At 43.4% G+C, this 27,707-nt stretch overlaps 1 protein-coding gene across 1 annotated transcript in view; it reads left to right on the forward strand.

Moving 5' to 3' along the window:
- WNT2 (Wnt family member 2) overlaps positions 1-21,248 on the forward strand; it is a 47,533-nt gene extending 26,285 nt beyond the window's left edge. The window contains exon 5 of the mRNA XM_029924507.1: positions 16,739-21,248. Within this exon, the coding sequence (XP_029780367.1) occupies positions 16,739-16,968 (230 nt within the window). The 3' untranslated portion in view covers positions 16,969-21,248. The remainder of the gene's footprint in view (positions 1-16,738) is intronic.
- The last annotated feature ends 6,459 nt before the right edge of the window (positions 21,249-27,707 follow it).

A 27,707-nucleotide genomic window follows, 5' to 3' on the forward strand; every position in this document is an offset into this window, starting at 1 on the left:
TCTCACTCTCGAGCTCTTTCCAATATGCTGAGAAGTTGCCGAATACTAGAAAGCAGAAATTTATCCCACTGGCCTGGCTGTTGGTGGGCAGTGGATGAGAGCTGCGTAAGAGGCATTTTGTGCATTAGAGCCACACCCTTCCCTTGCAGATGGCACCTTTTCTGTCTTGAACTCACCCCAAGAGAAGCTCTGTCAACCTTAACGTGGCTGTTCCCAGCAGTGTGGTTTTATGCCTGCTGTTCTCCACCTCTCACTTCTCCTGGACAGCACTGAGCTGCAGGCTTAACACAGTGTTTGCAACGACTCTGATACAAAATAAGAATGAGTACAAGTCTCAGTGGATAGGAGGAGATGGAGAGCCCACAGCCAACTCTGGGTCAAGCCAAATTCTCAGACTTAGTAGAAAGCAAGGGAATTCATTATCAGGAAAAACATCCATGAATTTAAATTCTGAGTTTGTTTTTGAATCCAAAGTAATTGCAAAGGAGCCAGTAAAACAATATATATAGATGGCAGCCAGCTCCTAACACTAGAGTGACCAAGAGGCACAATTACCAGGGAAGGTCACAGGAAGTCCAGAACCTCTCCTTTGTCCCTGAGTGGCTGAATTTTCTTTCTGGTTTGATGAGCACGTTCTCTGCAGCATTTGGGCAGGTTTGTACATGCAGCCTATGGATTAACAAGTACTGAGCACCAGAACCAGATGCTACCCCCGGCTGCATTCCTAACGTGCTTTGGACCTCTAACAAGTCAGCCTACCTGTCAGGCCAAAGTTTCAGCCAAATCTTCACGAAACCTATACTTTGATACTGGATTGTCCCAGAGGTCTGGCTCCCCTCTGCCAGTAACTCGCTGTTTAACCTCAGGCTCCCGGGACAGGACATGGGGATGATGACATCTTGATCACTTCAGGAATTACAATGGATTGACTCCTGTGTGCCAGGTACTGGGCTAAGATCATTGCACACATGGTCTTATTTAATCCTTAGAGCCGCCCTATGACATCAGTGCAATGGAACCAGTTACTGAAAAAAAATAAAAAAAAAAAAAAAAGAGGGTGACTCCTGGTTGACCAACACTAACCAAGAACCAAATTCACATCTTAGCTTTTGAAATCAGATAAGCAGCCTCGAATATCATCATCCCAATTGTGCGGATGAGAGAAGTGAATGACCAGCTCAAGCTCTCACTGGTCTTGGAGGGGATGGATGTCTGGCTGTCTGACCCCACGGCCCGTACACCTGACCCTGACATCACAATTCATCGCTAGTTATTTCTAAAAAGGTGATATGAAGCAAAACCCTCATTTTTAAAATGCTTTTTATATTTTTACATATAGTTTATTGTCAAATTGGTTTCCATATAACACTCAGTGCTCTTCCTCACAAGTGCCCTCCTCCAAGTGTAGGAGGACCTGCTTCCCCAAGACATCTTTTCTGGGTTTGGATTGAAACCGTTTGCACAGCGAAGCAAACAGTTATGCTCGATGACCACTTACTACCTCATGGATATTATGAAATAAAGACCTTACTCTGTCTTCCCCACAGAGGAGATTCTGACTCTATTCCCTGATGCTTCTTCAGGATACTGTTATTCTTCCACACTTTTCTTTTTCTATTACCAGTGTTAGAACACAATTCTATTTCTTGATTCTAAACTAACAAACTCATCTGCAGTACCTGCCACTCATTGATCCGCATTCTATCACTGATTCTCACAAAGAATCTGTAAGTGAGTGTGGTATATCCCACTTTATGGGAGAAAAAACCAGAGCCCTGACAAACAGATTATGGAATTTGCTCAAAAACTCTTGGTTAGTTAAGAGGCAGAGCAGGGACTTGAATCAGAGTCTGTCGATCCTTTTAACCATTTCACTCTGCCTCCAGATGCGTCGCCACAAGGCAGCTCATGGCAGGTGCTGACATTCTGAGGGAAGTTTTATAATTTATTCACTCTTGGTTTATTTATATTCTATTTTAGGCTCATTTAAGCTTATCTCATTTTTAGCTTAAAAAGAGGTGAACTTAGTTCCTGTTGATGTTGATTAACCAGGAGCCACCCTAGTTGTTGTTGTTGTTCTTCTTCTTCTCCCTCATCTTCTCTTCTTCTTCCTCCTCCTCTTCCTCCTCCTTCTTCAAGTAGCCAGTTTCAATGTATCAGATTGGATCAGATTCCATTAAGATTTCTATATTTGGGGCATCTGGGTGGCTCAGTCAATTAGGTGTCCAATTCTTTATTTCGGCTCAGGTCATGATCTCCCAATTGGTGAGATCAAGCCCTGCATCAGGCTCTGTGCCACGGAGCCTGCTTGAGATTCTCTCTCTCCCTCTCTCTCTCTCTGCCCCTCCCCCACATGCATTCTTCCCCCCCTCAAAATAAATAAAATAAACTTCAAAAAAGCTATCAAAATACTCTTTCCTTTAAAAAAAGATTCCTTGAGCTATACTTGATGCCCTTTTATAGCTGAACCTAAGAAAAATCCAAAGTTATCCATATAAACTCTGCCATATTTCTTTTTAATTCTGTTGACCATCAGGTGACTGTTTTAATGAAAATACCATTCAGGTGTTGGCCATCATGTAGACAAAAGTTATGACTGTTGAAGAGTATAGTTTTCATTGTTCATACTTGAATTCACATATAAAAACCACCTGTATGAGATGCAGACCTTCCCTGAGGTCTGCTTCAACTCGCACAGCTGATGAGAGTCTTGTCCTTGCCTGTGTAACCTATGGCCTTCTAAAAATTAAGCTTTCTCCGACCATTTTCTCCTAGAAACTCACATAGTATGCACTCAAGAAAATCAGTCAAAAACAGTTGTACAAGTGTGTGGTTCAGAATCGTTCTGGAGCAGCCTCTAACCTCTGTCCATACAGGCAGGGAGATGGGATGGAATCTGAGACCTACAAGAAGGGGGCGATTCCTGCCTGTGCCTCACAGTGGTATTCCTTCTCTGAGCTGTGCTCTCTGGTCTTGGAAGAAAGGTGTTGGGGGTTACAGGACTGACATCCCGTCAATCTATATTAAAGAGGCCCCCAGAACGTGCCACGTTGCTGAGTGAGCACACCACTAGGAACTCTCTTCCTTCGCTAGAATCATTCCACCTAACAAAGAGCCTGTTATCTGGTAAATGCAACTCCCACATGTCTGAAATGCATTACCTTCAAATGCATCCACACTCTAATATAAGTCAGAATTTTGCAGTAAAATTTAAAGCAAAAACTTTTTTCATTTTCTCTATTAAAATTGGCACTAACCTTTCCCTAGATTACATCTCATACCACCCCGTCTGCTTTGTTGTGGCCATATTGTTTTATTTTGCTTTTTAAAAATATCACACTCATTTAATATTTAACTTATTGGGCACCTTCCACTTCTCAGCACTGGAAAGGCAGTGGTGGTCAGCCATTGAGTATTGTCAAGTAATAGATGCCTGTAACTGACTGACTTGGCTCCTGCTTGCCAGCACCTGTTTCCTGTTCACATCAACTCATTATGTGACTGACATGAGCCCGCTTCTTCTGTCAGTTTGGTTCTGTGGAATGGATGAAGTCTACATGCACTATTTTCCAAAGCGAGGGTCTCTTCAGAAAACTATTAAATCAGAATCTCAGGGGATTGCTGCTGAGATTCTATACGCATTTCAAACTTAAGCACATTAAAATGGTAAATCAATGTTTTCGGCAGTTCATAATTCCTTATTTTTTCCTAAGTATCAGTTAAGAAGAAATCCTGGGAGATATTATATTCTTTGGAATACTTGCTCTCTTACAAAGGAAAAAAATTACGTACTTAAGGAGCTCTAGGTAAGTGTCACACAAAAATATCCCCCGCCTGGGCTTGCCCAGCGCAGAGGGTGTTTGTTCTTCCACATGGAGGCCCTGCATTTTCAGGAAAGTTTTCACTGTGAGTAAGCACATTAAAACGATTCCAGCCATCTAAGCTTTCATGGAAATTAGCTGAACAGAAATGATCAAGTAGGACCTTTAGTGAAGTCCTAAAAGAATGATACTAGGCATAGTGAATTTCGATGAGAAAGGCAGAAGGGTGAGTCAAGACCTCGGGGTATTCTTGGGTGAGGACAGACCCAGAGCCCAGGGGGAGAAGGGTGATGGGAACATGAGTTCCTATGAGAGGCAGGCCCTGTGCTACACACCTTCTGGGCACTTTCTCTGGATCTTCAGGGCGGTTACCCCCATTTATAGAGGAGGGGATTAAGGCTCAGAAAAGCTACTTAACTTGCCCAAGACTGTGTGAACTGTAAGTGGTAAAGAAAACAACATAAATGAAAATCAAGCCCATACTTTTCTCACTACATCTACACTTTACTTCATGGAATTTGGGGAGGAGACATAGTGGAGAGGGGAGACCTGGGTACTGAAGAGGCAGCATGAGGACATGGAAACCTCGTGTGGGGGACGAGGGCCCCCCAGAGTGGAGAGGTGGATGGTGGTCAGACTGAAGCTTCCTTCGTGTTTGGCTCAGGTGGCCTTGAGGTCCCTACCAACCACAAGCTCTTCAAGTTTCCAAGAATGTTAATGTCGTTAATTGTTCCCCCCAAAATGATAAGCTCAAAAACCAATTAAGGAAGATATTCTTAGGACAACAACAACATAAGACATTTTCACCTTTAGTTGAACAAAGGGAGTGAGCTCTGATGTTCCGCTGGAAAGACTCTGCTCAGACTCCAAGAATACGTACCACGGTGTGATGTGGTGCATGTGACATTATGCAGGCCACATTGGAGGCGAGATCTAGGGAGCAGGGCTTTCTGGGATGGCTATTCTAGCGGTTGTGTGGTTATCTGCTCTGGTTATTGCTCCAGGCGTCTGCAAATCAAAGGAGCCCTCAAGTTAGAGATAGTCCATCTCTGAGGAATGCCGCTGTCCTCTCCAGAGAAGTGGTGGCACCTAATCACAGGCCACTTTCACCCGTTATAACTTAAAAACCCTGACCTAGGCCAGAGGTCACCCTGAGGTCTCCTGTCCAACTGTAGGAAACAAGCAACCCTCCACCTTTCCTCCAGTCAAGTTCAAAAAACAGAATTCAATGATTGTTTAACCTGTTGTCCACGGAAAGCCCAACACCTGCTGACAGCTGCAGGCTGGGAGTGGTACAAGGGCTAAGGTATCATTGGCTTTTTCTGCACAAATCATATTTGGCAAACAGCTTGGAACCCATGGGAACACAATCCCAATCACGGTTTACAGAGATTCACTGATCCAGACATGCCCTGTGGTGTGGCCTGGTTGGCTGAGCCTCTGTGATTGTGACCTGACTGAAAACAAGGGAACAACGTGTCAGCCAGTAGGAATGCATGGACCTTATTTTGATACTAAATACACAATTCCTACAGGACCTCCTAGGTCCCTCATTGCTTCATGGATCAAATATGTATTGAGCCCCTTCTGTTAGCCAGACACTATGATAAACCTCTGGAATGTGAAGATGAGGAAGCCAGACTCGGTCCTCGGCCTCAGACTTCACAGGCCTTCTGGTCTCTGTAGATGCGCCAGGTGGTGGGCACGCAATGGGATGCAGGCCAGGTGTGGGGGTCCTCAAGCCCGGACAGGAAGGTGGTGCTTTCTTGGTTTCTGTCCACATTCCATTGCTCTCTTACTAGGTCTTACTGTACATTTGTAATTTGGAAAATTAAATAATAGGTGATTCATCTCTTTCAGCAGTGAGATTTCATTTAGAAATTCATGAATTGATATCTGAAAAGTGCTAAGACAAGCAGACCAGGAGAGAATGAAATGAACAATATATTGGTGAGGCTTATGAGTCACTGTGTTCATAGGCAATTGTTGATTACATTGTATGATTGATATTAATTACCATCCAGAGGACCCTCCTCTCACACTCTTAGTGACATTGTAACACAATTAGCCTGCCCCTCCTTCCTGAAACACAGTCTCCTGATTTTCCTCCTACCACGAGAGCTGGTCTTTCCCAATTTCAGTTGTTCATGTCTCCTCTTCCGCTTGTAAATTTGGAATATCTTCAGGGCCCAGGCAGGCCCTCTTCACTTCTCCATCTGCAGTTTGTCCCTGAGTGGCCACCTCCTTTACAATGGCTTTAACTGCATCTCAGGCCTCATCTGGGTTCTACCCCCGGCTCAACACCTACTCTTGGATCACTCACATCGCTAGCAACCTGATTCTGTTAAAATTGAATGCTTGATTTGTCCCAAAACCTATTTTCCTCAAGCTTCCTCTTCCCAGAAAATAGCAGAGCCATCCACTTCGTTGGTCAAGCCTTAAACCTGCAAGTCATTTGCTACACTACTTTCTCACTTGCATAACGGCCCATCGCCAGATCCTCCTCAAGTGTATCAAGGATCTATCTCAGAAAGCCTTGTTCCTTTTTAAAAAATATTTTTAAAAAGTTTATTTATTTATTTTGAGAGAGACAGGGTGAGCAGGGGAGGGGCAGAGAGAGAGGGAGAGAATACCATGCAGACTCCACACTGTCAGCATGGAGCCTGATGTGGGGTTCGAACCTACAAACCGCAAGATCATGACCTGAGTTGAAACCAGGAGTCGGGCGCTTATCTGACTGAGCCACCCAGGTGCCCCAGAAAGCCTTGTTCCTTGACCGACAGCATATACCATGAGTTTTAGTTAATATATTTAAATATTTGTTTGTTATCTGTCTGTGCACTGGGCTCTGCTTCCATGTTGGCAGGAACTCTGTTCACCGCTGGATCCCAGCGCCTACCATATATGCAGGTGTTGAATTGAATTGAATGGCAAGTTATAAACAACGTAAAATATGCTCATCATGAGCCGAAATGAAGTCTTAGTTATACTGGTGCAGCGAAATAGCCTAAACGACAGGTAATTACTAAGCATTGTAATCACCCATCACTGATTATAACACATGGCATATGAAAATTCCCACTTAAACTGAACTCTTAAATGGAATTTTTCTCCTCAAGTTCGAGTGCATTAGGGGACCATTTACAGAGCTTAAAATGTGGGCTCCCCTTTACCCTGAATGACATAAAAGTCTCAAATGCAGCAGCAGCCTGTATTGATTGCTTTTAGTTGTTACCAAATACTCTGTGTGGGGCCTTTTTCTTTTACTACTAGCAGTGGGATTACTTGTTATTTCACCTGATCTTGTTGTTAATGAAAGCAAAATACTTTTTACATCCAATATTTACTTTATGGTACAGGCATGATCTGTAAATCTGCATTACCTTTCAGAATTTACATGTGCCAGAATTATTAAACTTTTAGGATGCACTGAAACAGGCCCTCATGTAAATTAACTGACGGTGGCAATCGGATTGATTTGTGAAAACTGAAAAAGCAACAAACTTTTTCTCAGGAAAAAAGAAAATTTCAGAAAAAAATCCACAAAAATTTCATTTTCCTATTTTGAAGTCTTCGACATAATTTGCACTAACAAAACATTTACCAAATAGATGCCCTTCTTTTTTGTAATAGAAAAAATTCACTGCCAATTACCATATTAATGTTAAAAACAAAAGAGTGATGTTAAAGTATTTTTAAGTAATACATTTGCTTCCTTCATGTAACCTTTCTCCATGAAACCTATTTTGTGCTGGTTGACCAATCTGTTCTTTAATCATGTAAATCCCATATTCCTAAGGAAAACCCATGGCATTACTGATCAGCAGACTTTGGTGTCACCTGTTGCTATTTTTACTGATTATTGACAGGGTAGCCATAGACAAATTAACTTCTCTGGGTCTCTTAAGATGTGTATTTCACTCAGAAATTCCCAAGGTTCCTATGATTCCATAAATGAATGGGTAAATTATTAATTAATTTCACTCTAAGTCTGCAATAACAGAACTTGAACTTGATGCCAAAGGCTCCCTTAAGTTGTCATTTTGAATCTCTGAGATCTTTTAAAAATGTGTGATATTTTTTTGTGTTTCCATTATATATCAAGTGAGAGCATGAGAGTGGAAAGCAGGTTGTTAGCTAGTGTACTCTTCCCACAGTGCCGCAGGGCTTGGTGACTGCTTTCTGAAGTGTGCCTCCTTTAGCAAGGAAAACCTGACCTTCATTTTTTAAGAAATTGTTTTTAATTTAATATTTAATGAATCAGGAATTTATATGGGGACGGCTGAGCACTATGCAGTGTATAGAAGAAACATAAGATCTAACCTTTGTCCTGGGGGAGACCAGATACATGAAAAATTATCAAATATTCCAAAACAGCATATGAGCCCTATTGTATGACATGCATTTTAAGGGCTTCAGAAGGGGGTCAGGAGCGCGTGGAGCAGAAACAGGGAGAGCTCTGTGGAAGGTGCTGAAGTAGGCCTGGATCGCGAAGGATGGGAAGGCCTCCCCTCTCAGGGAGTGAGGACAGGAGGGGACAGCAGATGAGAGTACCTCTTGTGAGGCAACATTCTCCATAACCGTGACATCAGAAAGTCACTTCAGTGGAACAGTGAGGAGATGGTCTGATTATCAGGGGTACAGGTAGGGGGTGGTGGGAAAAAACTTGGGTAGACTACCTAGTGCCAGACATAGAAAGCCTTGAAGAGTCTGACCTTAACTTTAATTCCACTATAGGACTTGCTAATTTCATGGGACATGCTTTTTTGCACCAGTTAAGCTTTTCCTGCTTATTATACAAATGTTGAATAAAATCATCTGAGATAAGTAGAGATATTGTCTTTCCTAGTTTTAGTTTTGCAATTCATACTGTGTGAGGGGCAAGCCGTGCATGTAGATGAATGTGCGGTCTCTTAACATTTGCTCTAACATTCTTTTCTTCCCTCGATAAATCTGTGTCATTAAAGACAACATGTAAGTCAACCAGAGGAGAAACAGCCGATTGGATGATAGGCTTAAGTGAATCTTGCTTTATGTCCTAATGGTCAACATATGGGCTTCTGTCAGCCTGGAGTGGCAGGAATTTCCAAAGACACAGGCCCATCCACAGAGAAAGAGTGCTCGAGAGAGCGCCCTTCCTCCAGGTCCCAGAGGCGTAGGTCTGGGAACTATTAGCAAAAGCTCTGCATCCTCCTCTGCTGTCAGGAAGATGCATGTCGGTGGAGACAGAAATGTTTTTGCACTGGGAACCCTGACTCCATTTTTAATTTTATAGCTCTAGGGAAGGGATGCTTGATTCTGTAAAGTTCCCTCGGCATTGCCCCACCAAAACTGTTCTCTGGTCCCAAACTTATGTGATTTAGACACTCTGATTCTTTATCCTCCTTTCCCCCCACACATATGTGAGCTCTGTGCAGGACAATACCAGGAGGAGAAAGACAGATCTCGCTGGACCCATACCTTCCCATGGCATAGACATTACAGACCGCCTGTTATGGACACTGAGTCTAGAAAGAGGATCTCCTAATGGTGTGGTGTGAAGGTGACAGAAGAGGGTTGGGAGTGTGCCATGCTCTGGGAACCGGGGTCTACACCCAGCGGGCCATACATCTGAGCACATTTCACAAACTTAAACCTAAGGGAGTCAGGAAAAAGTGCTTCCAACCTGCAATTTATCGTAAGGAAACTGAGTAAATCAAAGTGCAATAAGAGGTAACGTTGTAAAGCAATATGAACGATTTTAAAAATCAATAAATGTGAAGCATCTAAATATGTATTTATCCTCTTAACATATCAATTTGGGAAACTAATGACAGAGCCATTACTCAAAATATTTTTAAAGTTTCCTTTGAAGTATTTGTAGAGCCAGCCACACATACCTTTGTAGAAAGTGTATGATGCAAACACTTGACCTATACAGATCAGTCTGGCTTTTGGAAATGTCTCAGTGAATCTTGAGTAAAGTCTGGGGGAGAGTTATGTGAGTGAGCGGGCTAAGATACGCCATTTTAGGTGAGGTGCGAATTGATGGATTGGCTTTCCAGAACCAGAAAGTTCTGCTTAGCAAACACTGTCCTCAGTGTTTGCAGCCATGGCCCCACCAGTGACATATATTAAAACCACCTTAAGGACACATACATGTTTTGGAGATGTGCATGCTGGTATTGTAAAGAAATCAGTCTCATCTCTCAAAAATGTGACAGGAATTCCACACGAGTATCAGTGCAGGCAAAATGCAGTTTAAGCTCTAACACCATGTCAGTTAACTAGCTTTGTCGTTCTCACGTACCTATAGGTGTCTTAAGTGTCTGTAGCATATCATATGCTGGAGAAAAAGTCCCTTCCCAAAAGGCTACATGTCAGGACCTTTGCAAGTCCTTCATTTGATAAAACAATGAAGGGAGAGAATAGGAAGGAAGGATGTTCATGCTCTGTCCTTGTACTCCTGCCCGCGACCTGCTTCCTGGGATCTGGACGGGCTCTGCGATGGAGCTCTCGGCCAGAGGTCACTGTCTCTGCCAGTTAAGAGCTTGAGCTTTGGAGTCACACAAGCCTGGCTTCAAATCCTGACCTGCCGCCTGCTATCTGTGCGATCGTGGGCAATTACTCACCCTTCTCCATTTCCTCATTTCCAAAATGGTGACAATGGTACCTACTTTATAAGCTTATAAGAATTAAATCAGATGATACAGGCAAAATGCTTATCACAGGGACTAGCCCACGTCAGTACTCCATAAATATTGCCTCCAATTATGAACAGAAAGAAGAGAAAGAGGATGAAGAAGAGGGAAGAGGGGAGGGGGAAAGAAGAGGGAGGAGAAGAGAGGAAAAAGGAAAGGATGCATGGGCTTGAAGCTTACAGGGGTAGCTGGTTTTCTTAACTCAGGGGTTCCTGTTGTGGCCCAGGCAGGGGTGAGTGACTCATTGGTTAATGAATTGGTATATGGGGTGGGGGGGGGCTCTAAAAGTATATATTTTAAATATTTAGAACTAAACAAGCAGGAAGATCATAAAACTCGGGTGGTCTCTTTCACAAAGAGCACAGGCATGCACAAACATTTACAGCCTTGATTTTTGTATTTTATGGTAAGAATAATGGTGATATGGTTTGGATAATGTCCCTAAGACAGTACAGCCATACTGCTATCAATAATGATGGGGCTTTATCATAATTCCAGTAAAGAAAATCAATGCCAGCAAGTTTTGTATAGATGCTGCACTCTAAAATGTGCTTTTCAGGGCTTTGATGAAATGGCTCTATATTCTGCTCAAATGACAATGAGTGTCAAAATTGCCCTCCTGCCCTACAGTCCGTCATTAAATCTAATTAGATCCAAAGCCCAAAGTGGGGCCAATCTGTGGTCCATCATTCCACAGCCTCATCTTCTCCCCAGATGACAGAGACTGCCCTGCACCTCTCAGCTGGCACATTCCCTGGGGGCCACAGGTACCCCCCCCCCCCAAGGGCCATCAATCCTCCAGGCTGTGACCTCACCACTGTTCTCACATCAGTGGCTCTCAACCTGCAAAAACCCCTCTCATCTTCCTTCTTCTGGGCCCTCATTATGCCCTGTTTGGGCAACCAGTGGTATTAATTCAAATTAATGCTGTTTTCCAGCATTCTGTAAATGAACATTGAACTACTGAGATCTCAATGCCAAGTCTTTGTTTCCTTTACTGAAACCACTTCTGAGTCAAGCTCTTGTCAGTGGTCATCGTTTTGACTGCTTCTCTCAGAGTTTTGATGGTGTCGGAGTCCCTTCACAGAGCAATCCTTCTGTTCAGGCAGGGTCTGGTTCAGTTTTTTGCATCTGGGGGGCAAAACACCCTGACTGTCACTGAAGCGGAGTCAAACCACAGCTCAAGACCTCCTTAGGCTTCAGGCCACTGGGAAAATGTCACCAAGTTCAATGTCAGTAAAAAGCCCTCAGTCTGGGTCAGGACTGAGGCACTTCACCTCCTTGTCCTAGCACCGCACCCCCACCCCTGTGCCTCACAGCTCCAAGAGGGGAAGAAAATTCCAGTTGCATGCGTTCCTATTTCGATGACTGCGTGTTGGAAGTGAAGAATGCTTATTGGTGTTCAGGGCTTACTGACAAAACACTACAAGGTGAAAATTCAGAATTGCCTCTGGGGTGGGGCAAGTGAGAGGGCTTCCCACACCCACGTGGGGTCTCATTTACACCATGGCTTCAGCTGCCACCTCTAAGGTAAAGACGTCTTGTCTAATTCTCCATCCTGACTTTTCTCCCGAGTCCCGGGGAGTATTTCCATTGAATGTTTCTACCTGGATGACCCACTGTCACAGCAAATTCAATGTGTTGAAAACAGGAGTCCATATCTTGGCTCAGAGCCTGCCCCTCCCCAGGTGCTCCCACCCCAGGGAAGGTTAGCAGCATAAGCCCAGTCACTCGAGCTGGAAGCCTGGGGGTACTCCTGACCCTCATCCTCCGTGTCCGGTCAGTCCTGCCTCCTGATAGTCCTCCAAGCCTATTAACCTCTTCCACCCCTCCCCCACCCCTGCCACTGTCCTTGTCCGGCCACCCTGTACCCTGACCAGGGCACTTCATTGCTCTTTAACTCGGCTCCCTGACTCATCCCAGCCCCCTTCAATCCATCCAACCCCAGCACCCACAGGAAGCCTTCTGAAACAAATCCACCACATCCTCCCGTGGTGTAAAAACTCCCAGTCACATTCTGTTTCCCTCCCCCTTGGGTTAAAAGTTTTAAAACCTTGGGGCACCTGGGTGGTTCAGTCAGTTAAACATCTGACTTCAGCTCAGGTCATGATCTTGCAGTGAGTGCCCTGCCTCGGACTTGGGGCTGACAACTCAGAGCCTGGAGCCTGCCTCAGATTCTGTGTCTCCCTCTCTCTCTGCCCCTCCCCCCACTCACGCTCGCTTGCTCACTCTCTCTCAAAAATAAATAAACATTAAAAATGAAAAAAAAACGTTTTAATACTTGGGCCCCTGGGAGGCTCAGTCAGTTAAGCATACAACTCTTGATTTCTGCTCAGGTCATGATCTCAGGGTCATGAGATCAAGGCTTGCATTGGGCTCTGGGCTGCGTGTGGAGCCTGCTTGGGATGCTCTCTCTCCCTCTCTCTCTGTCCCTCCCCTGCTGGGGTGCACACACACTCACTTTCTCTCCCTTTCTCTCTCTCTCCCTATTCCATAAGGTCTTCCACATCTCAGCTTCTACCCGCCTCTCCAGCCTCACCTCTTGCCACTCTCCCCTTGGAAGGCTGCATGCCAGCCATGCCAAACACCATTCTGTTCCTCACATATCGGAGCTTTGGTGGTTTCCTGGTTTTGCATATGTGGCCTCCTCCCTCTTCTTGTTACTGGAACTTAAAACACATAACGAAAAGCACACATGTCACATGTACAGCTCAGGGAATTGTCTAAAACAAACACACCCATATAATCTAAGGCCAGATTAAGACCTAAGAAGACTGATATTCCAGAAGCCTCCTTCATGCCCTCTTTCACTTTTCCCCAAGGAAAAGTACCACCCTGGCTTCTAATAGCATACACTGGTTTTTCCCACTTTTGTACTTGATGTAAATGAAAATCTACCACATTGTGTCAACTGTCTACTACCACATAACAAACCACCAACAAACTGCGCGGCCTAAAATAACCTTAAAGTCCCACCGTGGGCCTCATCACTCCTTGCAGCCATGCTCTTCCGTCCGCTATGTCACCAAGCTTCTTGAAAACTCCCCACCCCCACTCAGTGTCCGTCTGCCCATTCACTCCACCATCCACCGCTCCATCGTGTTCCTGCTGAAGCAGCTCTCAGCAGAGGACCCCAGTTACCTCCTCCATGCGGAGCCAAGTGAATAATTGTCAGTCTTTTCCAATGTGACCTTCTACCAACTCGGTGAGTCACCAAACCCTACTGATTCTCCCTTTTTAATCCATCTCACATTTGTCTTACCTCTGTCTCTGGTCATTATCTCCTGCCTGGACTAATCCCATTGCATGAAAGATACCTCCCTGCTCCAAGAAGCTGTTTCACACTTCTCATTCCCACATGTTTTTGCGGATTAAAAATCTGGACAGGCTCATCACTCACCATGGAATAAAACCCAAACTGCAGCCAGACAGGAAGGCACTAAACCTGTGCCCCAACTCCCGTTCCACTTTCTTTGCCCAACACACACCTGTGCCACAGCCACGCTGGCTCTGCATGGGCTTGTGAGTGTGCCGCGGGGGCTGCTGGACGGCTCTTCTCCCTGCAATGCCTTCTGTCCCATGTCCCCCCCCAGAGCTTCTACTTATCCTCCTCTACATCTGATCTCTAATGCCACCTCTTAAAACTGTGCTGTTAACAGCTCCTTTTCTGATCCTGTGTACTACTGATATTAATAGCAATAATTATCATTTTGATGTTTGCCTCACTCCCTTAGAACATAAGCTCCTCAGGGCAGCACCTTCATTTTGTTCCCAGATAGATCCAAGCTTCCACAACTGTGCCGAGCACATGGCAGGAACTTCATAAACACTTGCTAAGCGAGTGGAAGGCTAGCATTAATTGAGCACTTATTATGCCAGGTGCTCTCATGCATGATCTCATTCCCTCCTGACCATAGCACTGTGAGGAAGGAATTGTCTTTATTCCAGTTTTTCAAGGGAAGAAATGAAAGCCTGATACGATTACATAACTTGTCCAAGGTCACCCAGCTGATAGATGGCAAAGCTTAGAACTTAAACGCTGATGTGTCCCAGCTCTAAATAACCTCGTTCTACCATCTTGAGCCTTGCCTGCAGTGGTGTGCTGCACAAAACCCCACTGTGGGTTCAGGAGCTCTTCAGAAAATGGGACATTTGAAGTAGTGGAGAGAGCTCTTTATGTATTTATCTCTTCATTATATTAGGATTTCCCAGAGACTAGGAATAGGAAGTGAATTCGAATTATTTTATTTCCCCACCACCACCACCCAAAACTCTACCCAGCCTGCGCAGTGTCTTACACATATGTCTGTGTTTATTAAATGTTTCCTGAATTAGTTGGTGGGTGTGCTGTGAAGCAGGACTTGGTAGTGAGTCCCTTCTGCACAGACAGTGATTTTGAGCACTGTACTGAATCCAGCCCCAGCTGCCACCTCTTGTAACTCTATGCTTCTTCAGCATGATAGAGGCTCACGACCATCCTTGGCTGACCCCCTCTTCCACCCTGACCCTGGCCCTTTGCCATCCTTCCTGTCATCATGAAATCCCCTGCCTGTCTTCCTGCTGTCAGAGGTGTGATGGCGCAGAGCAAGTTGTGCCCACCCCTCTCCTCTGCTCGACCTCATGCCCTGCCTGAACCTGGCTGCTTCCCGGGTCATTCTTGACAGGCAGAGCAACATGACATTTTTGTAGACATTGAACACAGCTTGAACTGTGATAAATGAGAGAGTCACAAAACACTGCAGGAGGAATGAAGTGGCAGAAATTCCTTATTAAATGATGAAGGAACTGAAAATGAATGAAGTCACTGTCTTTTATTCTGATGTTCTTTTTTTTTTTTAATAAGAAGTTTAGCTTCTCTAAGTTTGTCAATTATTTAGGATTGTTGATTGTAAGTAACAGAAACTGGCGTGGTTTAAGCTGAAGGGGGAAATTTATTAAAAGGATGCAGAATCTCTAGGAACCCAAAGGTTAGAATGAGCCAGGCTTCAGGGACAAATGGAAGCAGCTCTGGGGAAATAGTCCAGGATCTGGGCAGCATCTACTCTCCACATCTTGTCTTGCTATCTCTGTACATCTGCCTCTTTTTTTCTCTGTCTATAGACCTCTGCTAGTCCACATACTTCATCATGGTGCATGGCTGCCAATGGCTACTGAGTCTATATTACGCAAGACTGCCTGCCTATCTCCATCAAACCCCCAAATCCCTGGGGAAACCTACCAGATTGGTGAATCTACCAGATTGTTCCCCAGCCCTGGTCCAATCACCTGCCACCAGCAGAGCTGGGTCATGTTGTTCAACATGGCTGCCAAGTACCCATTTCCGTGCCCAAAAAGAAGCAGAAAGGATCATCATAGATTGAGTGAAGTCCATGAATGTCCACTGCACTTTTCTGTTCTGTTGTCTGATAATGCTCTTGTAAAAGACTTCTGGGAGCTTCCCCAGGAATAGAACAGATAAGGAGCTTCCTATCTTTAAGCGTCTTTTCCAGAAACAAATACATAAAGATGAATTGTCATTTAGGAAACCTCACCCTAATTAACTAAGCAACAATATTCCACTGGTAATTCCTAACAGATTTTTATCCCAGTTTTATTCACTGAAGGCTTAGAATCCTGGCTTCAACCAGAAGCCTTACACGCATCTAGCTGGCCCCCTGGATGGCAGCTCTAGAGGTAAACCAGGCCAGGTGATGCTCCCTCCTCAAGGTGCCCACACCTTCCCTTTGGCAACCAGTGGTCTCTTCTCTTTCTAAAAAGGCAGCGTAGTCAGGTACGGGGAGGCAGAATCCCCTTTGGGGGTTCCACACCCTGACAAATGCGGAGAGCCCTAACCTGGGTCACTGCTTCCTTGATGTGGTTTGAGGTCAGGAGAGAGGGAGCTAGGCTAGATCCTTCTTTCAATCTGGCCTTGCCCCTTCAGTGATCCATCAATCTGAGGCTGGGTAAAGAGAAACCAGAAAGTTTATCCAGCTCAGAAGTGGAAGCATTAAAGTTGCCCAAGGTAGGTCTAGAGCTTCGTGTTCATCTTTCCTGCGCTTGGTCCTCTGCGTTCCACCACAAATGCTGCAGCTGGCCCCTGGGGATGACAGATGCTGCCTGGCCACAGAACAGGTGGTACAGCCCCGGGCTGTGCTGAGGGGGCCAGGGCCGCTCCTGGAGGGTGGGTTCTCCTCCTCCTGAGGCATATTGTATTCCGCCCACACCTTTGCAGTGACATCTCCCTCACTTGTCTTCCAGGCTCTCTGGGTACAGCAGGCCGTGTATGCAACCTGACTTCCCGGGGCATGGACAGCTGCGAGGTCATGTGCTGCGGGAGAGGCTACGACACTTCCCATGTCACCCGGATGACCAAGTGCGAGTGTAAGTTCCACTGGTGCTGTGCCGTGCGCTGTCAGGACTGTCTGGAGGCCCTGGACGTGCACACATGCAAGGCCCCTAAGAGCGTCGACTGGGCGGCTCCGACATGACCCCAGAGGAGGCCTCGATCCACCTTCCCTTCGGCAAGGACTCCATTGGATCTGCAAGGACACTGGGCCTTTGGGTTTTCTTGGGGAGATGTTTCCTATGGCGTGTAATCTTTGTCTCAACACAAGTCCTTCCTCTCCCCTCCAGGGGCCCAGAAACGGGGCCACATGTTGCACATAAAGCATGCCTTATTCTCCCTGCCTTCCAACATTCTGGGGCACATCTCTTCCTGGTCAGGGCAGACTGCTAGGAGGGGAGGGGCCAGCCACATCACTGTCTCCACCCACCTAGATGTTTCCTCTTTCTAGAGAGGCTGGCCAGAGGGGAAAAGAGTGTCCCAAAGGAGCTTTCTCTGGGTCTCTCAATAAATGCTCATAGTTAAAAAATTCCATACTTCTCTCAGGAGGGTAAGGACAGCAGGACCAACTGCCACTGAATTAACTTTAAATCCTGAAAAGACCAAGCCAGGTTTTTCCTGATCAAGTGATTTTCACAGCCACCATGTCCAGGGGTAATTGGTAACTGCCCAGAGAAAGATGGCCTTCGATGAACTTTAGGTTTAAGATGCATATTTTTCAAAACATATGTTGCCATATTAAAATTTGACATGACAAGATGGGATTGTTGTTTCTTGGTACAGTTCTGGAATCTTTACAATAGTAAGAGCCTCAGAAAGTCACTGCTTTGCATTACTGTCACCTTAATATAAAGAAGCTTTAGGGATCTCACTTAGGATCTGAAGGGAATTTAAAAGAAAGAGTGATGATCTGGCAGTATTCTGACCTACCGGGGGAAGGAGGAGAATAACAGCGAGTGAAAATCAGAAAACAAGTCTGTACAGATAAGGAGAAAAGGGGGAATAAAATTTCTGTCTGGTATGATGCATGTGACCCATGGAATTTTGTAGTTGCAATGGCCTTGAGAATGATGACTTTCGGGATGACAAGTCTAGGCAGCCAACATGCTGACAGAGAGATTTCCAGAGGTAAGTCACGCCTACAAGGCCTTCACTGTGAGCAGATGCCCAAAAGGTCGGCCACATGTGCCAAGGAGTATCAGTTTATATCCATCGCCCTTCGAGCACATTTTAAAGACCTGTCATATGTAATTGTGTTCATCTGAGACTGACAAGATGACAAGATAACGATAGCCTCAAGCAAGTGACACACAGCCTTGCTTATAAAGTCGGTAACCCTAGTATATTATATTGCAAACAAATCGTAATTTGGAGACTCTACTTAAGGGACCCCACTGTAATTATGGGAACATCAGTGTGCAGATTGTGGCCGGCTTCTGCCATGAGCCGAAAGATGACATCCAGGGAAAGTGGAGAGGCTGCCGCCCCGTTTTGCATAAGTGAAAGGAGCGATATCTGAAGTTACTTCTCATCTGCTCAGTACAATTAGGTCTGGTTCCAAATATGGTCTCTTTGCCAACTACAACTTATTAACAGGATGCAGCATTCTATGCCTCTGGTGTCACGTTGATGTTTGCTCATTCGTCCATAGCCTGGCCCTCGGTTTCTCCATCCTTGCTCTGCCGCAGTTTAGACTGCGGCTCACAGACACCAACCTGCTGAGGTGCTTGGTCATAATTGATACCTCCTGCTTTCGTAAAAATGACAGAATTTATTTCCTTTCTCTCGCTCTTCAGAATTAGTCATCTGATTTTCCCGAAGTCGTTCTTTCCTCTCTGTGTTCTACGGATTCAGAAGCAGGAAGGGTGGAGCGTGACAGAGTTGCTCACAGCTCAGCGGGCCCTTCGGTGGGGCATGGGATGGGGGGCAGGTGGGCTCAGTCTTCGTTACACTGAAGCTGTCTTTGAGTGCCCTCCTGGGGCCTGGGGGGCCTTCCATGGCGGTCCCACAGCCACCAGCCCTTCTGCCTGCTGGATGCAGTATGAAATCACAAATCCATCGGTGTACTTGGAAAAGGAAAGGATCGAAGTAGACATCTCAGCAGCTATCAGTTTGTATCTGGGGAACCTGAGGCTGACAGAGGTGAAGATCTCTGTGCAAATATCTGCCATTGTCCTCAAGCCCCATCACGAATAGGACCATGTGCTCAGAGTAGTCAGGAAAGCTAAGCACTTTATCTAGTTTGTCTTAGAATTAACACAAGTGGATTCTAAATAATTTTAGCATTCAAAGGGGATGGTCATTATCTCTTTTAATTCCTGGGATGTTTTGATCTGGCTTTGTTTTCTTGTGGGGATGCATCCTGCTTGATAAGGAGCAAGGGGACAAGGCATATCCATATAGGAACTTGAAGAAATTTCCCTAATCTGTAAGGGGGACTCTGACACTAGTCTCAAATGCAAGTAGGTATGGCCATTAGGGAGAGTGTAATAAGAGAGTGAAAGATTCCTATCTATTTTCAAATAGAGGAAATTTCCACTGAAAATTTGAAAAAAAAAATTTTTAAACAGGTAAAGATAATTTCAAACCCATTTTCTTTAGGGCTTGTTTGAGGATCAGTATTCTGTGATTCTACGTTATACTAAAGTCTTGATTACCTAAGGCTTTTAAGGCAATGTATGGCATAAATTACCCAAAACAAAATGAGAGACTCAATTCAGTTCAGATCCCTTCAAAAACTCCCTCCCAGTGAAAATCTTATTACAAAACAAAGTTTTCTAGGCCCAAGATGATGCCAATTAATGTTCTGCAATGTCTTTAAAAGTTTCAACAGAACAGGAGATCTTGACTAATTCAGTGGAGTTTTCTACAATACAGATATAATCTGCATGTGACTCTGAGTCTTAGCAAATGTGTTGTCCTCAATAAATTTGCCTCCCTGCATTGGTCTGTATTTTGGATGACTGTACCGGACCGATCTTTGTACTCTGTGAGCACGCTTTGTTAAGGTACATCCCAGTTCCAATATCTTGGGTAGCCTCTCACGCACAAGCTCCACACAAAGCCCCGCGTGCCAGGACCACGCTCAGCTGTGGGTCTTTGCCTCTCCAGGACGGAGGCCCTGGCATACTATTGGACCACAGATGCTTTGGGACAGAGGCGGGAGAATCATAGGGCACCCCAAAATACTGACTATCTGCTCTCCCTTATACGGATGTCACCTGACTGAAAGGAACATCCCAGAACAATCTATCAAACGGCAATTTACTCTGTATGGGGCTGGATAATGGGAGAAGGATTGAGGGAAAGAGCCAGATGGCTGCTGTCACGTGGCCGGCTGAGTGAGCATGGTGCTGGTGAAGAGTGGCTTTTTCAGTTCTCGGGGGCGGTGGGGGGGTAACCTCCACCCTTCCTGCTGCCGTTGCCTCCCTGTCCCTTCCCAGCACCTATTTCTCAAGGCATCCAGAGGCCCAGAAGTGCAGGGCCTCGAGCCACTGCTCACATTCTCCATACCTGTTGTGTAGCTCAGCTCAAGGCTGTCAAGTTGTAATAACCATATTCCTTTTTATTGGAGTTATTACAAAGCTTGAATAACATCAGGGATCACGTTTCTTTCTCAAAGAAAGTAGCTTTAAAGTAAGAAAATCTAGCTTCACATTGACATTCCTCAGCCTTATTAATTTATTAAGGAATCATACATCAACTCTACGAAACCTCAACTGGGGTTCCCTTAGAAGTAGCCAACATGACCATGCATGCACTTGTCCTTAATGGCATTTTAGGTCAACATATTGTGATTACTTCTCATTTATTAAAGGCTGGCCTGGAGCTGGTATTGTCTCACTCAGCTGAAAAACATTCATCTCTCCTCTTGGCTGCTCTCAAAATAAAGGCTCAGAGAGGTGTCCAATAGACCAGAACCATTCCTTTGTGTCTATTTACTGTACTTCAACCCAGGTTTCCTTATCTTAAGAGCAAGAAGTGTACTCTTAACAAATAAACCGCACCAGTTCCAAAGCTGGTAAATTGCTTTTGTCAGGTCTCTGCTGACCTTCTGAAAAACAATCTGCTGGTGTAAGCTGACAAAGGCTTGCTTATTTTGACCTTCTCCTTACCTAGGCAGAGGAAATTTTCTTTCACTCATCCATGAGAATGTTCTTTACATTTTTCAGGGGATCAGCAAGGTGACAGGTGGTTTGCAAAGCCCAACATGATTATTATTTTTCTAAATCATACTTGTTCCAACTCCAGTTTTTTTCCCTGATATTCACATGATTCCTGTTTAACCAAACCTCCCACATCCATGAGCTAATAAAAGTGTCATGCAGATTGTTACAAAGAACTATTGTTATTTACAAGTCTACATTTTCTGTGAAATCAAAACATAATAAAGTGAATTTTCAGTGTTGACTTTGTTATTTTAAACTTGTGAGAGTCTTGCCAAACCCTCTGGTGAAAAGAAATCCCTGCAGGTTATGGGAATTATTCCCTTGTCTTTTCTCGGGGCTACATGTAACACAAGTTGATCAAGAGGTGTCTTTCAAGTTTGTAAAGATTTTGAGGGAGAACAGTTGGCTTACCTTACTGATAAATACTCTTGTGAGTTCATGGTGAAGACTCCCATTCCTGATTGGAAAATTATTCCACATGTTCCCCTGTGTTCTCCCATGGTTACCACCCCCTCTAGGTGCCAGCGTGCTTTGGCTGTGTTTACACCTTCTGGGTCTCTCCACAGCAGCTAGACCTACCCACATTGACTTCTCTTAATTATTACTTTCCATGTAAGTGCTTGCTTTTGGCTTACATGGTATTCTTTCAGCTTGATTAGAAACATACAAGATCCCTTGCACCTTTACTGAGATCGGTGTATCCTGATTTTGTGTGCTACTTCTACACAAGTAGCAAAAGCCCAGAAAATGAAAATAAACTCTCCTCCAGTAAAGAAAATCCACCTCACATTTTCTCTTCCCTGATGAACTGTTTTGGGGTGACCTGACTAAGCAAGGTGTTGACTCTGCAACTCAAGTACCCCAAGGTGGCCCCATAGTCAGAGTCATTGTCCCTTTCAGAAACTCCCATGCTTGGATGATTTGCAGAGGAGGTGGTGATACATGTGTCTCTGTGTGTTTTTCAAATAACATTTCTCCCAAATATTTGTGCCCAAACATTATCAATGAAGTTTCCATATTAGCTAACCCTTGGGTGAGAGGACTGTCCTACACACTGTAAGACCTTTAAAAACAACGCTCATCTCTCCACACTAGATGCCAGAAGTACCCTCCTGCTTCGCAGCTGTGACAACCAAACCAACAACATACTCAGACTTTGCTAGGTATTTCCTGTGAAGGGATAAGGAAGCAAAGTATAAGACAAAACTGCTCCCAGTTGAGAGCCACTGGTGTAACACTTTGGGTCAAGTCCTCTATTGAAATGCAAGCCAAATACATTTCTGCCATTTTCATTTAGGAACAGCTCACTGGGAGTGATGGCTTAATGGGATTATTCTCAGTATTAATGCATAAACCTAACTGTGAAGGAATCTCTTGGAATGGGTGTAGTCACAGAACCCCTCAGCAGCATGGGGCAAACAAGACAGGCTGAGACTTGAACTTCATTGCATGTTCTGTGAGGATGAGAAAGCATGAGGCTCCCAAGTTTCTGAGGATGGGAAACAAAGGAAGGATGGAAGCTTAGCAAGGAGAAACAATGATCTGGTTTTAGAAGCTTAAGGCAAAAATATTCATAGGAACTCCTTAGTTTCATGACACTCACTGGCATAGAAAAGTCCCAAGGTAAGTCTGGGACAGTAGGAAAGTGAGGATGTTATAGCTCTGCATAAAATAGTTGAGTAACTCTGAGTTTCTCAGGACAGAAAGGAGGGTGATAATAAAAAGGAGGCACTGAAAGAGAAATACTGAGTTTCAAGTAAAAGACTGGAATCTCCAATTTAAGACCAGGGTGGGTATCATTTGCTGGTTGATCACTGAACACCTGCCCCTACACACACACACACACACACACACACACACACACACACAGATACAGACCCACTGCCAGTTGTCACAATTACAGGTAACCCTGGCCTTGTCTGGGTGGTGTTTTAGGAGCACAAAACAATCAAAGTGCTATCTCACGTGTGCCAGCAAAGAGTGGGAAAGGGAGAGCGTTGGATGCAACACTGGGCAGAGCGGAGAAAGAAACGGGCCTGGATGGCAGACCAAATAAAGGATAACCCCAGCTGTACGGAGGACTTGAGGAAAATGACACTGGCTGAAAGAAGGAACTGGAAAGCCAGTCTTCTCCTACTTGACAATTTTTCATGGGCCAGACTGAATTTATGTCTTAGGCTGCCCATGGAAATAAAGACCAGAAAAACCCGCTTGGATTAACAAATAACTCTCGGTCTGTTCCTTCATGCTAGTACCTACTTCTAGATTATATAGCATGATTAAAATCTGATCATGATCAATTTACCATTTACACTATTTTTGGACTCTTAACTTGATTTTGTAATTTCCGAGTAGTGACTGACCCTGTGAAAGCCCCTGTAATTGAATCATAGGCTCTGGATTTCCCCAGGCAGTCCACCCAATCCTATTTTAATAGCATTGCAGAGCTTCCTAAGTTCCACGGATGAGACGAATCATATTACTGCCCGTAAACCCAGTTCAAATAATTAAATAATGAAGATGCATCCAATATCCAGTCAACTAGATTGCTCACACTGGTTACTTCGGCAGAGGCTGGGGAGCTTGGCAAACCCATCTGTGAATGTTTAGGGGCTTCATGTTACAGGTGGAGGTCACACACCAGCCAAACAAATAGCAGGAAATACAGAAAACGAAATCTGAATTGGAGTCTCCAAAAGCCTACCCACCCAAATAAACTTTGGCATCTGCCCCTTGATCATTATTCTCCAATAGTAATGATGACTTCATGAAAGGCCTTGAACTCTTAGTTGTCATTGTGAATTCATGCTTAATCAAGACAAATATTCCCATCCTAAGAGCACAACTAGAAGAAGGGAGTGCTGGTTTGCTTTTCTTATATATCGCTGTAACTATAAACAAGGCCTTATCTTCTCAGCAACTCTCAGGAAATAATAAGCACCAGAGTTTTGTGGGTATTTACACCAGCCCTTGGAGATTTTATTAGAATCATGATTCACAGATGAGAAATTTTCCTCTTCTACAGGATTTAGTAACTGGAGTAAGAATTACTCAGTACACTGTACAGACAAATGTATTTGAATACTTCTGGCTATTAACCATTCATTCACTGGTGGTTTTCTTTTTCTGAACTGACCAAATGCTTGAGTCAAGATGATCTCATTATCCCATTATTGTAGACATATACTTAAATGGTGTCTGAGAACTATGTTGTTCTCTCATATGGATATGAGACTTCAACAGAGCAATGAGATTACATGACACTTCCAAGAATCTGAGACTGAGGATTCATGGAATCACAGAATGTCGCATTTGGAAGGAACAATGCACATAATTTATTCTAACCTCCACATTCTATTCCTGGGAAAACACAAGAAATTTCATGGTTCAGACTGTGATAGAAGCAAGACACTCTGAATCATCTTCAGGGAAGAACTGTTATTATTCATTCAATCAGCTTGTAGTGAGCATCTCCTGTGAGTCAACTGCTGTGCTACAGTACTGGAAATGCAGCAGTGACTAAGACAAACATGCCTTTGCTCGGAGCCTTCTGGGAGGGCTAACACAGAACACGTGTACTTCACTTCTTACCTTGCAAGCACTTTCACATGCATGGTTGGATTTAGTCCTTACAACCACCACCTTTAGATATAGATATGATTATTTTCTTTTTAAAGAAGAGGCAAGTTCCAGAGAGATTTGGTAATCAGCCCCAGATCATAAAAAGACTTACAAGAAGCAGGGCCTGGACTCAAATATTTGTCTTCTAACCCTCATTCCAGTGTCCTTTCCAGTATGAGAGTACCTTCTGATTAAAACTCAATAAGAAGTATTCTGTCCAATGGGGTATTAAAAGTGACTTGAGGGGCACCTGTTTGGTTAAGTGTCAGTTAAATGTCCGACTTTGGCCCAGGTCATGATCTCAAGGTTCATAAGTTCGAGCCCCACATCGAGCTCTGTGCTGACAGCTCAGAACCTGGAGCCTGCTTCAGATTCTGTGTCTCCCTCTCTATCTCCCCCTCCCCCACTCATACTCTGTTTCTGTCTCTCTCTTTCTCAAAAATAAATAAACGTTGAGAAGAAAAAGAAAGAAAATAACTTGGTTGGTATTATGACCACATTTTCCAAGAAAAAATTAGGATGCATGGACTACAAAATTTTTTTATGATTTCTGGTTAAATTTATATGCAATATGGAGAACAAATCTTAGGTGGATCCCATTTAACAAAGCTCTACCAGAATATAAGTGACTTTTAGTTACACATTTAACAAAGCAGTTTTCTTTAAATTAAAATGGCTTTTAAATTCTCCTAGAAAATCAAAGATTTCTAGTCATAAGAAATCTACTTTCCTATCATATGGAGAGTCAACCCATAGTTGCAGATGGTTAAAAATATCATGGACCATTTCAAACATGGTCTAAATCATGATTTATTTAAGTTTTCCTCAAACTCCTACCTAATGCTTAATTGCTCAGGTTGAATTAACATATCAATAATTTTTAAAAATAGCTTTCATAACAGTCTTGCCCTCTTACACTGAGGAAAGAGACAGTTAAAATTTCCTTAGCAACAATGCCCAAGAAAAAATTTTCAAAATTGTATAAAATGGAACAATGTAGTTTAAAATAGTTTTAAAGGTACAAAGTGCATATAAATATGATATTAGCATCTATTAGGAATAATAATATTTTTACCTTGATTAACATAAAGAATAAAGTGGTCTTTCCATAAGGCAGACTGGGATGATTTGTATAATCCTAGATTATTAAGTACTATTTCTAGAAACAACAGGTGATCTTTTCTCTACCTTCTAATGTAGAAACAATACAGCAAGGCTGGGGTATTACCTGTGGCCAGCACTCACCCCCAATTAATGTCAAATCAACTTATCACTTAATCCAACCTTGTGTTTGGCATTTTTTTTTCTGTTAGTGGCCACATTAGCAAAAGAAATGTCTCATCAGAAAGTAAGGGAACCAAGGACAAGTCCTTATCCGAATATCTGAAGAGTGTAGGAGAGGGAGAAAAAATTTTTGTACAAATGGAATCTCAAATGATGGGTCAGGGGAGAGGGTGGAGCATTTATCACAATTATTTGATATGTGTATGGAATAGATTTACATTCATGTTTATTCGTGATGAAAAAAAAAACTGTCCCCAGATATGCATTTTAATTTGTGAGAAGGCTGCTAAGAAATGTGAGATCATGGAGAACGTAGTCCTTAAAATAAATAAATAAATAAATAAATAAATAAATAAATAAACAAACAAATAAGAATATAGGGAGTAGGGAGTGTAATTCTGCCTAGAATGTGATTCATTCTTTTGGAGCAATAAATAGAGTGAGATGGTGTCCAAAAGCAATTTTCCTATTTCTTGGACACAGAAGCACTTTTTCTCATAACAAGTATAGCAGAATCAGATCCCCACATAGATTATACTGACAACCGTGAGGGGAAACAACTCAGCTCCAAATGTTTTCCTTTCATCAACCTTGAGTTGGGTCTAAAATTTTCACCCTTACCAATGCTGCCTGGGGGTTAAGAACATCTCCTAAAATTTTTCCTTTTAAAATGTGTGTTATTCAGCTTTCTTCCTTAATTCAACAATAACTTATTCAACAAATATCTGGCACAATTTTCCCACCTACCAAGTATTTTCCCCAGTGTTGGGGAAACAGCACTGAGTAAAGTAAATGAAATAGGTGAGACTTATATTTCTGGTAATATGGCAAACTAAATAAGCCTTCTGATCAAAATGCTTAAAAATTTGACATAAGGTAAATAAAGCATGCTTTAAAATATATATGTAAACTCTCCCCTTTCTAACCTTCAAATACAGGAAAGCTGCAGAGACCAAAAATGAAGAGGATGTTGAAAACTCCCGCTTTGGTGCCCCCAGTGGAGGCTTATTCATCTCCCTCTCTAGAAGACTGGGTTTTAAACTAAAGTCCAGTGCAGGGAAGGAAGCAAGATTTTGCACCTTCTTGAAGTGAGGAGTTGGAATTAGGATATGGCATCCCATCCCTTCCCACATAAAATCAGAACCTTCAAAGGCTATGCATTCAATAAAGCAAAACTATGACCACCAGCATAGGGAATCAACTGGGAACTAGCTTGCTGTGAAATGGCATGAGGGTAGGAAAATAATTAACTAATTAAAATGAATTTATAGCCCTGACTATTTACGGCTACCAGCTTCTCTTCATTTAGTTTGATGTTAGAATGAATCTAACTTGTACACTTCAGGAATTGCCTACCCAATAAATTGGCCTAAAACAAACAAACAAACAAAAAAACATTCTAGATTGAGGTGCTTAGCAGACACAAAAACAAAACCACTTTGAGGGTCACATTTTCAACCAGGCTGCAGAGGATTCTTGCAAATCTGAGCTGATAATTTAAAATTATAAAACATACCACAAAATAGGTCACCATGATTGAGAGTCACAGAAAAAAACAAACCATACACTTAGATCTCCAAGAATATCAGATAATAAAACTATGATACACAGGCTATAAAACAAATCTGTTTAGGAATGACTTTTTAAAAGAAAAATAAACTTGGCACAAAAACAGACACTTAGATCAATGGAACAGACTAGAGGACCGAGAAATGGACCCACAAATATATGGCCAACTAATCTTTGACAAAGTAGGAAAGCATATCCAATGGAATAAAGAGTAGTTTCTTCAGCAAGTTGTACTGAGAAA

This window comes from Suricata suricatta, chromosome 2 (genome assembly GCF_006229205.1).
Source record: "Suricata suricatta isolate VVHF042 chromosome 2, meerkat_22Aug2017_6uvM2_HiC, whole genome shotgun sequence".
In the NCBI taxonomy this organism is placed as follows: Eukaryota; Metazoa; Chordata; class Mammalia; order Carnivora; family Herpestidae; genus Suricata; species Suricata suricatta.